At 45.0% G+C, this 12,092-nt stretch overlaps 1 protein-coding gene across 2 annotated transcripts in view; it reads right to left on the bottom strand.

Annotated features, from left to right (window-relative positions):
* LOC144125758 (uncharacterized) overlaps positions 1-12,092 on the bottom strand; it is a 33,305-nt gene that overhangs the window by 10,941 nt on the left and 10,272 nt on the right. Inside the window, exons 2-4 of one of the 2 annotated variants that reach the window (XM_077659428.1) lie at positions 8,605-8,994; positions 5,127-5,990; positions 233-383 (exon numbers count right to left, since the gene is read on the bottom strand). In XM_077659428.1, coding sequence (XP_077515554.1) covers positions 233-383; positions 5,127-5,990; positions 8,605-8,958 — 1,369 coding nt within the window. In that variant the 5' untranslated portion in view covers positions 8,959-8,994. The remainder of the gene's footprint in view (positions 1-232; positions 384-5,126; positions 5,991-8,604; positions 8,995-12,092) is intronic. The other variant, XM_077659429.1, reaches the window with a different exon arrangement.

The raw sequence follows: 12,092 nt of genomic DNA, 5'->3' as shown, positions 1-12,092 counted from the left end.
GTTCCATCAGATTGAACTAAATGTTTTATAGCCAGTCCTCACCTCTGCGCTGTGTTTTGACCAGTGGGCAGTGGGGGCCTCGGTGGGAGGGGGTTGGGGGAGGTGGGGTGTGCGCTGCGGTGAAACTTAGCTCCCCAATGGAGAACCTTGCATACACCTATGCTCAGATGTAGCTACTGAACCAGGCACTTGATTCTACTGCAGTGTATGCAAAGATCTATCATGCACATACCATTGTCTTTGCTCGTCTGAACACTGCAGACAGATGAGAAGTGCTCTGTTGACCCACACTTGAAGCAGATTCCAACAGCCTCGCTGGAGTCCTGAAGCATCTGAGGACAGTCAGACACCTTGTGGCCAGGCTGACGACACTTGAAGCATAGCTGCAAGAAAAAAAAAACACACTGGGGAAACATAAGCGATGATAGCAACAGAGGGCCTACTGCACTATCATCATCACCATCAGCCTGGCTACGACCACTGCAAGACAAAGGCCTCTTCCTTATCTCTCCAGTTATCGCTGTCCTGTGCCAGCTGCAGTCACCCTATCCCCACAAACTTCTTAATCTCATCCGCCCACCTAACTTTCTGTTGTCCCCTGCTATGCTTCCTTCCCTTGAAAGCCAGTCTGTACCCTCAAGGACCATCAGTTATCTTGCCTTCGTATGACCTGCCCTGCCCTAGCCCATTTCTTCCTCTTGATTTCGACTAGGATGTCATTAACCGGCATTTGTTCCCTCACCCGCTCTGCCCTCTTCCTGTGTCTTAATGTTACACCTATCATTTTTCTTTCCATAGCTCGCTGCGTTGTCCTTCTTAAGTTGAACTCTTTTTGTTACCCTCCACATTCCAGCCCCAAACGTAAGTACCGGTAAGATACAGCTGTTATATACTTTTCTTTTGAGGGATATTGGTAAACTGGCCGTTGCGGTGACTCAGTGGTTATAGTGCTCGGCTACTAACCCGAAAGAGACAGGTTCAATCCCGGCCGCGGCAATCGAATTTCTATGGAGGCGAAATTCTAGTGGTCCGTGTGCTATGCAATTTCAGCGCACGTTAAAGAACCGTAGATGGTCGAAATTTTCGAGGCCCTTCACTACGACATCCCTCATAGCCTGAGTCGCTTTGGGACGTTAAACGCCCATGAGCCATAAAATATTGGTAAACTGCAATTCATGACCCGAGAGAACCTGCCAAATTTGCTCCACCTCGTTCTTATACTTCTAGTTATTTCACTCTCATTACCCAGATCTGCGGTCACTACCTGCCCGAAGCAGACATATTCCCTTACCACTTGTAGCACTTCGCTAGCAATTGTAAACTACTTTTCCCTTCTGAGACTGTTGAACATTACTTTGGTTTTCTGCATATTAATTTTTATACCCACCGTTCTGTTCTGCCTCATTGATCATGTTTTGAAGTTAATATTTTGCAGTGATTTAGCAAGGCAATGTCATCAGCGAATCGCAGATTGCTAAGGTATTCTCCATTAACTATTATTCCCAACTGTTCCCAATCCAGGCTTTTGAAAATACCTCCTGAAAACAGGCGGCGAATAGCACTTGCGAGATCGTGTCTCCCTGCCTGACACCCTTTCTTATTGGAATTTTATTGCTGACTTTATGGAGGACTGTGGTAGCTGTACACCCGCTGTGTGTATCTTCTAGTATTTTTTATATTAGGCTCACTACACTCTGATTCCGCAATGCCTGCATGACTGCTGAAGTTTTGACTGAGTCAAATGCCTTTGCATGATCTATAAAGGCTATTATAGCAGTTGATTATATTCTGCACATTTTTCTATCACCCGATTGATAGTGTGAATATGATCAATTGTTAACAGATCACCTTTTATGAAAGCTTGCCTGATCATTTGGTTGATTGCAGCCTAAGGTTCTCCTGACTCTATTAGCGATCACCTTATTAAATACCTTATAGGAAACGGACAGTAAACTGATCAGTCTTAATTTTGCAAGTTCCTGAAATCTTCTTTCTTATGGATTAAGATGATGTCAGTGTTCTTCCAAGCTTCTGGTACGCTCAAGGTCATAAGGCATTGCTTATACAAGATGGCTGGTTTTTCTAGCACAATTTCCCCTCCGTCCTTCAACAGATCTGCTGTTAGCTGATCCCCACCAGCTGATTTTCCCCTTTGCATTGCTCCTAAAGCTTTCTTTACTTCTTCTTTCGTTGCTGGTGGAATGTCCCAGTGCTGTGTTCTACAGCCTCTCTCAACCTCCTGATTACACTGGTTACTGTATGGATTTGTGCAGAACTATTTGGCTACTTCAACTATTTTATTAATATTACTCATGACATTGCCCTCTGTTTCTTAAAGAATACATCTGGTTTTTGCCTATGCCTAGTTTCCCCTTCACCGCTTTTAGGCCACCTCAGTTCTTTAGAGCATGCTCAATTCTCTCCATATTAAACTTCCCTATAATAAGGGAGTAATTACTGACATCCACCCGGGCGCAGCCATACGGCTACAAAGGAAAGCTATACAGCTTTCTCAGAAACTTCGTAGTAAGAAAAAAATTTGTCCCGGTCCAGGGTTTGAACCATGGACCACCGGTTCACCGCAGCAGTCGCTCTACCAATAATAAGTAATAAGTTTGTAATAAGGAAGTAATTGCTCCCGTATTACAAATCCACTCTACCTTGGAGGATTCCCCTAAACATTTGACCTGCTGCTCTCTCTTCTCCATCTTTTTATCCCCTCACCCCTTTCCCCCCATGCTAGGTAGCAAACCGGCTAACCTCCCTGCCTTTCTTCCTCCTCCTCCCTATGTCTGTTACTTTGTGCCTTATTGATTAGCTTTGATAGCTCTGCTAGTTCTATTCTGCTGGTGGGGCTAGAGGCTTTCATGCTTTGGCACTTTTTAACAGATCTTTCGTCTCCTGAGAGAGCTTGCCGGTATCCTTTCTTACCATCCTACCGCCTACTTCTACTGCGCACTCCGTAATGATAGCTGTGATATTATCCCTCATTGCTTGAACACTAAGGTCATTTTCTTTGGTTAAAGCCAAATATCTGTTAGGCAATGATATCCTGATTTACCCTACTTTCCCCCTAACAGCTAAGTCGTTAATGGACTTCCTCCTCACTCCCTCATTAGAACAGGATTTGACGACCATGGTGTAGCACTTGGCCACAATCTCTTGCATGAACAAACCAATTAACCCTCGGCTCTCAGTCCCCAGTGGCTGCGGAGCAACTGACCAAGGTAGCGGTCAGACCTGTGACGCAGCAGAGGGTGCTAAGAATCTCTGGCTCTGGACAGGCCACCACTGGAAACTGAACCTGGCAACGTTTAAAGCTAGAACCTTATCTAGCAAGGCTAGTCTAGCAGTGCTGTTAAAAGGGCTAGCGGGAATTAAATGGGATGTCATAATGCTTAGTGAGGTTAGGAGGACAAACAAGGCGTATACGGTGTTAAAGGGCGGGCATGTACTATGCTATCGTGGATTTCAGATAGATGAGAACTAGGTGTGGGATTCCTCATAAATCAGGATATAGCTGGCAACATAGAGGAGTTCTACAGAATTAACGAGAGGGTGGCAGGTATCGTAATTAGGCTTAAAGGGGCTGCGAAACACTGCTCGAACGGATGCCGACTATACTTCAGATGGATTCTTTGTGACACAGATGCCGACTCAAAAAGAATTACAGGAATCGATGCATAGGAACGGGAGTTATCCAATGAAGATTTTAAAAATACAAGGAAACAAAATGCTGGCCTCAACTCGAATTTCGCGCGGCTTCCCATTCCCATTTCACTCTCCCAATGACAACCTGGGGTGGGACCAATCAAAACATGGGGGAAGGAAAATTGAATCAAAACATAAATCAAAACAACCTATCTGAGCACATCGAGCAGGTTTGCACACCATGGTTGCCTAATCGCTTTAACTCGTTCTTGCCAAGGCTGGTAGCGCCGTTTTCATGGTTACAACAACCACGTGAACGTCCAGCTGACCCAGCGATGCTTCATCGTCACATCGACGGCGCAGAAGGAAACAATGATCTATGACGTTCCCTGACTTATAGATCAGAACGCGATCCGAACTTGAGCTCGAGATACTGCGATAGAGTGACGGTCTGCACAAGATGCCTCGGAGTGACGGTCTGCGCAAGATGCTTCGGAGTGACAGTCTGCGCAAGATGCTAGATACATTTAGCATATTGCGTACCGCTACTACTTACCGCCTACCAAGGCTCGCCGCTAGGAATGCGCTGATTGGTCACGGCGAGTAAGGAGCGCGCGCTGTTGATGGGAACGTGGCGCCATCTGGCACCGCCACTCGGTGAACCTTCACAAGCTGACGAATGCGCACTGCTAAATGTGAAACGAATGGCTTTTTCCTTTGCATCCTTCTTTGGGACCAACACGAACGCTTGTAGAGTGCAATGGCTGAATCGGATTGATTCCGCAAAGCTGTTCTCAGATACATAGAGAGTAGCCAGAAGTGTTGTGTGCTAGGTCGAAGAATGTGTACAGAGAGGCCCAAAGTCCTTCGATGCAAAAGGTAGCCAGTACCTCTGGTGGTGTATTTTTACTTGCTTTACAGCGCTTTTATCTAAGGCAAGCAAGTTGGTCTTGTTGATGTTATATAAAACGCAAAAACTTGGCAAAACGTATCTCTATTTATTAAAACAATTTGCAGTATATTTACTGTTTGTCCAGTTGTCAAGCTCCCACCCAGTGATGTCATATCCACTGCTAAAAACCGCCATGTATGGAGAGAAATAGTTCACGGATCATGAATACCTTCTTCTGCAAGCGAGAAAACAGGAAATGTACGTGGATGAGCCCCAATGGTAAGACTAACAATGAAATAGACTTCATACTATGCGCTCACCCTGGCATTATACGGGATGTGGAAGTCCTCGGAAAAGTGTGTGGTAGCGATCACCGGATAGTAAGGTCTCAAATTATTCTAGGCTTAAAGACGGAACAGAAGAAACTAGTGTAGAGGAAGCCCAATGCACTATATGGCTTACTTATTTGTAGTTTTATCTAGCCAAAGCTCTAGTGCAAAACACTTGAGACACATATGTGCAAGTAGGTCCAATCGGATATGGCTGTCTCTAAGAGCCTGCCAGCTGTAGTAGTAGCTCTCACCTTGGCTAGTTGCCGGCGGAAAAGTAGCTCCTCCTTGCGGCGCATTTTGCGCACAGCCTCCTTGATCTGCTCACCGGCAAGGCCCTTCTTGCGCATCGCCTTTTTGGCCAAGTATATGCGCCGTTCGACCTTCTCAGGGAGAAGCAGCATGCCCTTGGCCTCCCGTTCCTGGCGCAGTCGCTGCAGTCTCTCTGCCTTGCCGCCGCCACCAACATGGGGACTAGTCCTAGGCTGTTTGGGTGCTGGCTGACCATCTCTGTCATCGTCATCATCCTGCTCTTCATCCCCATCCGCAAGCAAAGGATTCCCCTCCATAGGCACAATAGCAGCCTCCTTGGAAAGAGCTTTCCTTTTGACTGCCCTTGTTTTCTTGGAAGGAGTGCTTGTCATCTTTCCTTCTTTTTCATCAGGAGGCGCAAGCTCTTCTGTGGCTGATGCACCGGCGGTTCTTTTAGCGGCAGCCATCCGCTTCCTCTTCTTCAGCACCACGGCAGGGTACTGCTCCTCCTTTGTGCCATCATGTCCCGCATTTTCACCGGAGACAGAGGGTTGTTTTTCTGCAGCAGACAGAGCACTTTCCACAACACAAGCATTCTTCTTCATTTTAAGCAGCTGTGTCTTTGATTTCATGCTTGGCGATCCTCCTTTCACAGTTTTCTTAGACAACGCGCTACCTCTATGGCTTCCAGCATTTGCTGCAGTCATACTCTCTTTTGATACTGTGGCAGGTCCTCCTCGAGAAGCAACATCAGTGACCTCCTGTACCGCTGGAACATTTGTTTCCACTATTCTGCGTTTCTTCAGCACTGCTTCAAGTTTTTCCGCTTCTTTATCATCCACTGTGACGACACTCTTGCTCTTCACCTGCGTTAATTCCATGGAAACAACAGACCACATTTTTGGTAAAGCTTGTGATGCTCAATTTAGTGTGCAGCACTACTATGGCACTTGTATCACATTTTGCTGCCTACTTGTTTTTTGAGCGTCTCCTCATTCTATACTGCATATATTGCTGTATCAATCTTCAAAGTAGAGTTTTAATATAAAAGCTAATGATGTTAATTTGCAATACAGCTGCAGAATCATGTTCAATAAACTACAATGAAACCTCATTAATTCGAAGTCACTTGGTCCGCAAAAAGAGTTTGAATTGGTTTTCGAACTAATGAAAATGAACCACAGAAAAAAAATTTACCCAGGTAAAAAATTCATTGCGGAAACACGCTACCTCTTCTGGACGAACTTTGCGATTAACGTATATTGCGGCGTAAAAGTCTACCGTCCAGTACGTAGCCCATGCTAACCAAAAATAAAATCGACTTCAAATATGAGTTGAAGCATACCCCCCGTGTGTGTCATCCTGCTGCTGCAATTTTTTTAGTTTCCCGCGGAATGTCATCGCAGCGTGCGCGTAGCTCAAAACAAAAAAACGCGCAACGATGCAATCACAAGGACAGCGATCTGAAGCCAATAGAGATGAAAAGCAAAAACGGGATTCCACCCGGTCTCTACACTCACGTGCAGCCGGCTGACTAGTGACAAACTTAACTGCAAATGGTCCTGTAGTTTCAAATTCTGACGCAACGCAGTTCCTGGAGATTCTGGGAATCAGAAGTTAGCCCTCACACTACTTGCTGCTCGTCTGAGGAGGCGACCGCCAGCGCGAACGGGCCGGGTTAATGCCGTGCTATTTGAATTTTTTTCAGCGAAACCGATCTGCAAAAGAATCGGCTTATTTTGAGGCATGGAGCCTCATGAGCCCTGCCGGGAACGGGCACCGGCATGGGGTGTGTACTACATGGCGCTCGCCTAAAAACAGCAAATAGGCCAACCCCAAACTTTAGGATGGTCGTTATTAATATTTTTTTTTTGAAGAAAGGTCAACCTAACCCTCTAACCATGGCACACTACTCAAGGAAATGGCGGGCTCATAGCAAGGATTGTCGCATCCAGTGCTTAAAGCCTGGCTCCATCTAAGGGGGGGTCTCAAAGATTTGAGCACAGGTGGAGAGAGAAAGGGAGAAAGCGACTGGCAGCCTGTTTTACACATAGTTTTGTACAAAGGGGGGAAATCATTTTTAAAGGTCATTGTTTGCTCAATTTATGACACAAACCTGAAACAAGCGATTCCCGCACTCTACCAGAGTGCTCATTCTTGCTGTGTAGCCCTGGAGCTGAGTGGCCAGATGATAGATTCGTGGTTTGAGGGCACGAGTTTCCCTTTTTCCTCCAGCCTTTGTATAGTGCTCTCAGCTTTTTATTTTTCTCCGTCTCGGGTTTTAGAAAACATGTTAATGGTTCTTACTAAAAATCACGGAGAAATTTTCGAAACAATAAAGAAGAAATGTTCAGACTACCACTGACAAGAAGAATAAAAAATAAACGGCCAGGCTGGAGGACTGACGAGCATGCACACCACTGCCTACAGCGAAGCACTGAAAGCGTGTTGCTTTGTAACTGGTATCCACATCTGTGCTGCGGTGAAGCATGTCTTCCCGAGCATCAGAATTACTTCGAGCATCTTCGAGCTTCAGTATTACTAATCAGTAGAGCTCTGCAATGCCACCTCGCAGCTCCGAGGAGCCGTCGCTTCATCAGCTTGCGACAAGATCGAGATTGGACATTCTAGCAGAGCACCTCACATCTTCGAATTATTCGGTCAAATTTACATTAGAAATTACGAGGACGCAGAAATTCTTCTAATTATTCGGGATTTCGAATTATCGAGGTTTTGCTGCATGTTACAAATAGCATTACTCCTATACGGCCAACTCTCGAATCACTGCTGGTCTGCCTAAGAGGATCCCTTACACACAACAACGTAAGAATAATGCGGAACCTCTTTAAAATAGAAAGAGTCCATCTGCACAACACAGCAGAATCTCCATGATAAGAAATCAGTCGATATGAATTTTGGGATAATATGAATTCATTAAATTCCACGGCCGGAGTGTATTGTATGCAATGTGAAGAGCTGTGGATGTTTTAAAAACTCTTTTGTGCCACTATGGATGATAGAAAACGTGCCAGCTGTGACCGCAACCTTGAGCACTACATGTCGCTCGTACATCGCTGACGCCGCGATCGCTAGTCATGTGGTACACACCGTGAGCAGTGAGCAGTGGTGTGCCACCCTCACATCACCGATGCTGTGATCGCCAATCGTACCATACCCACCAGGAGCAGCGAGCGGCGGAGCACAGCCCGTACATCACCAATATCATGACCACCAGTTGCACTGTACGCACCGCGAGTAGCGAGCTGCGGCCACGCGGCCTTAAATAAATCCCATCAGACGTAAACAGATCTGTGTGACACAGAACGCGTCCCATGCTTTTGCATATGCATTTTGTTCCTTTTGGATGATATGAAATTTAGGACGATGATAAATATTTTTCGCGATCCCATGAGATTCGTATCATCGAGATTCTACTATATATAAATTACCAGTAACATACAACAGCTGAACAGGCTTTACCTGGAATAGAGCCTTATTCTTGAAGCAACGCTGCAACGCCTGGGCAACCAATTTTGTTACTGTTCTTTCTGTGCAAGCTTCACCACTGTCAGCTGTTCCAACAATGGCAGCATTTGTACTCATCACATTCTTCTTGATGGAAACAGCACTGTTGTCCTTGGCGAGCTTCCCAGCAGCGTCTGTCAGTCCCAAAGTTCCGGAACTACCCTGTGCATCACCTCGTTTTGTTGCACCTTCCTTTTGCTGCCGTTTCGCAGGTTGTTGCCGCTGGGCCACAAACTCGGACCATGTTGTGGCCTCCCCCGGCTGCCGCTCATGCTTGAGGATGCTCTTGCTTCGTGCCCAGCGAGTCATCGTGTCCTATAGCTTGATGCCAGGCAAAGAGCTCACCTGCAGAAATTGAATGGCAGCGTTATTATGTGGAAGAGTTAACCACCCTTTTAATATGCTGTGACACCTCAATTCATGCATAAATCATATCCGATCGTCAATCTTCTCGAATATCAAGTGCCATCACGTTATGTGCTTCATTTGGCTCAACTCAGCAAAAAGGTGCCCTCATCTGCAAGACAAGGAAAACCTCAACCAAACTTGTCACCTGTAAAAAGGGATGAAATGAAGGATGTGGTCCAAAGGACTGTAGTACTAATCCTCTGAATGCAGCTGGCCAAAGTAGCAGCAGTTTTAAGTCAAGTAAAAGCTGCAAAAGTTTTCACCAGGCTTTGCATCAAAGAAACAAAAAAAATTGGCAGTGGCTTAACTTGGCTAACCCTGGAATTCAGCAAAAAGCAAGCACGCTTGCTAAGCGTCTGGGGCTCATCCATGGCAGCTCTGCTACACGCTCGTGACAGCCATTCTATATATACCCACACGACCACGTGGCTATGACGTGGTATCACATGGTCTGACGACGACCCCATTGGATGTCATCACGTGGCTTCACATGACCCCATCCGATGTTCTTAAGGTCAAAGGTTAACCCAAAGGTCACCCAATGTCAAAAGTCAACTAAAGATCATGGGTCGAGGTCACGGGTTTGACACCATAATTGTACGACATATGGTCATACATGGCTAACGTGGTTGGGCTGAAGGTCGTTAAAGGTCATTCTCCGGCCTACACAACGACTGTTTTGCCTAGTGTAGAGAAGCTTTTCATTTCAAAATGATGCAATATTCACGGTATTGTTGCGTAAATCATTAAATTGAGGGAGTGCTAGCATGTAGTGCACGCTGGTGCCTGTGATCCTTATATCCATGATATGATGCAACTAATCTGTCATATTTACAGCGCTGAGTTCATGCTTATGGAAACTCGTACGCACCTTCCCTTTAAAAATATGACAGTATGATACCTGTCTGCACGTTCACTGGTGCACAGAATACTGACACATATGCTGTTCACATCACCTCTGCATCTCCACTGCAGTCTTCACAATGCAAGAGCATTAGCTTCTCGTTACCTCTTGTTTGACTCCATCTGCCTTTGGGCTGTCAACAGTAACACAAGCACATAAAATCTGGCTATGAGTATAACAAACTTTGCTGCTAACAAGAGTTACATTCGGTCAAAATGGAAATTAACTAAGTAGAGACGCTGGGGGCGTTGATGGATAAGCAGTGTAGTTGCGCAGTTTGCTTACATGCCTCTCCGGAACAGGAAGCACCGCCTCCTCACCACCTGTCAGCTATATTCACTATCATCAGTTGCTTAAACCAGTTACTTCGGTGGAGTAGCTTTATCAAGTGCAAAAAAGTATTGCTGCTACCAACACGCAGACCACGATGCCCCGCCCTCTCACTCATCCCAGCACGACAGCTCAACGATAGCATGTCAACCTAGTTTTTGAAGTAAACATCCACTTGCATTTTTGTCTGCCGAATGCCGGCTGTCTCATTTAACTTGTTATTTTTTTAAGGACAACAGCAATTTCTTCTACAAGCACAGTTCCAAGTACTGCTATCTGTATGTTAATTACTGGTTAATAAACCGTTCATACTGACAAACTACAATACAATCACTAAGTGACTTTTGAACGCAGGATTGCCACACGAAATCCCTTAAAAATGTCAGTAATTCATTCGTTGAAACTAATACTTGGAAAAAAAAAAGAAACAAGTTCTGAAATAAACATTGAGAAAAAAAAAGGCTGCAGAGTTAAATATAAACAAAAACTAATAAGTCCAATACCTATCTATATCAAAGAATCGGCACAATACACAGCATGAGGTCTTCACTTGTTTGGAATATGCTGGAGTGTCTTCAAAATGCAAACAGCATGGTTAAAACCCGACCATGGCGGCCGCGTTGTTTCGATGGAGGCGAGGAGGCCGAACGCAAAAGCCCCCTATTTGCTGTGGGATGTCAGTGCACATTAAAGATCCCCAGGTGGTCGAAATTATCCTGACCACTGGGCATCTCTTTCTTCCTTTCTTCTTCTTTCACTTCCTCCTTTATCCCTTCCCTTACAGAGGGTTGGGGTGTCCTATGCAAGATAATTACTGGGTCAATCCTCAAAACCAATTTTTTTATGGTGCAGAAAATAAAGCAGCAATATTTTGTGTCTTCAACACCAATTATGTTGCTTTTTGTAGTTTTTTTGGAAGACCTAAAGTACAACAATTTCAAGAATTCACACAGAAAATGAATATTTATATAAAAAAACAATAAGCACTCCTTCATGTACAAGCATCTCTTTTTGCCCTCATGGCTAACATCCCACTTGAAGGGGAGGAATGGCATTCTTTCAGGTGTATGGTTATTTAACTATCCAGTTCAGCATCAGACTGACGCACCTAAAGGGACACTGAGGACAAATTGAAGCCGTCCCGTATCAACAGGGTACCCTGCTCTAAAAACAAAGGGACTGCTCTCAATAGAAACTGAGTTTTTATAGGCTAGAAAAGAACACAGAATGAAATACAGTCACCACTGTCGGCCAATTTCCGAAGTAAGATACGAGCACTGACACCCAGAGGCTATGCTCCACCACTGCTCGCTTCAAAAACGGTGGCAACCAGCCCTTTGATATGGACGTCCCGAGTTTGAATTGATCAAGTGACAGGAATATTTTAATATTCAATTTTCTCAGTCTTTCACTGCCGCACAATGTCAACCATTTCTGGGTAAAATTAATGTGCCCACAGAAAAGGCCAGAGCATTAATTTACCCAGAACAATAGCTGCCTTTCTTCTTTCACTCCCTCCTTTATCCCTTCCCTTACCATGTCCGTCTATATGTGGGTATTTCCTTTCCCCAAAAACCAATTTTCACGAAGTTGTCCTCAATGTCCTTTTAATCTTGTACTTTGCATGTGTCGATATCAAAGAGCTGATGAGGCAAATTTCGCAACAACTATGCTGGCACAAAGTGCACTGTTTTTCCCTAGCGTATTTTAAAGACTGCCCTATCTTTTTATTATGGTGTTTCCATGACATGTCTTCCTCCAGCTTGTAATTGAGACAGCACAATCTATTAGACAAGCAAAA

This window comes from Amblyomma americanum, chromosome 3, assembly GCF_052857255.1.
Source record: "Amblyomma americanum isolate KBUSLIRL-KWMA chromosome 3, ASM5285725v1, whole genome shotgun sequence".
NCBI lineage: Eukaryota > Metazoa > Arthropoda > Arachnida > Ixodida > Ixodidae > Amblyomma > Amblyomma americanum.
This window is presented reverse-complemented; position numbering and strand designations above follow the sequence as displayed.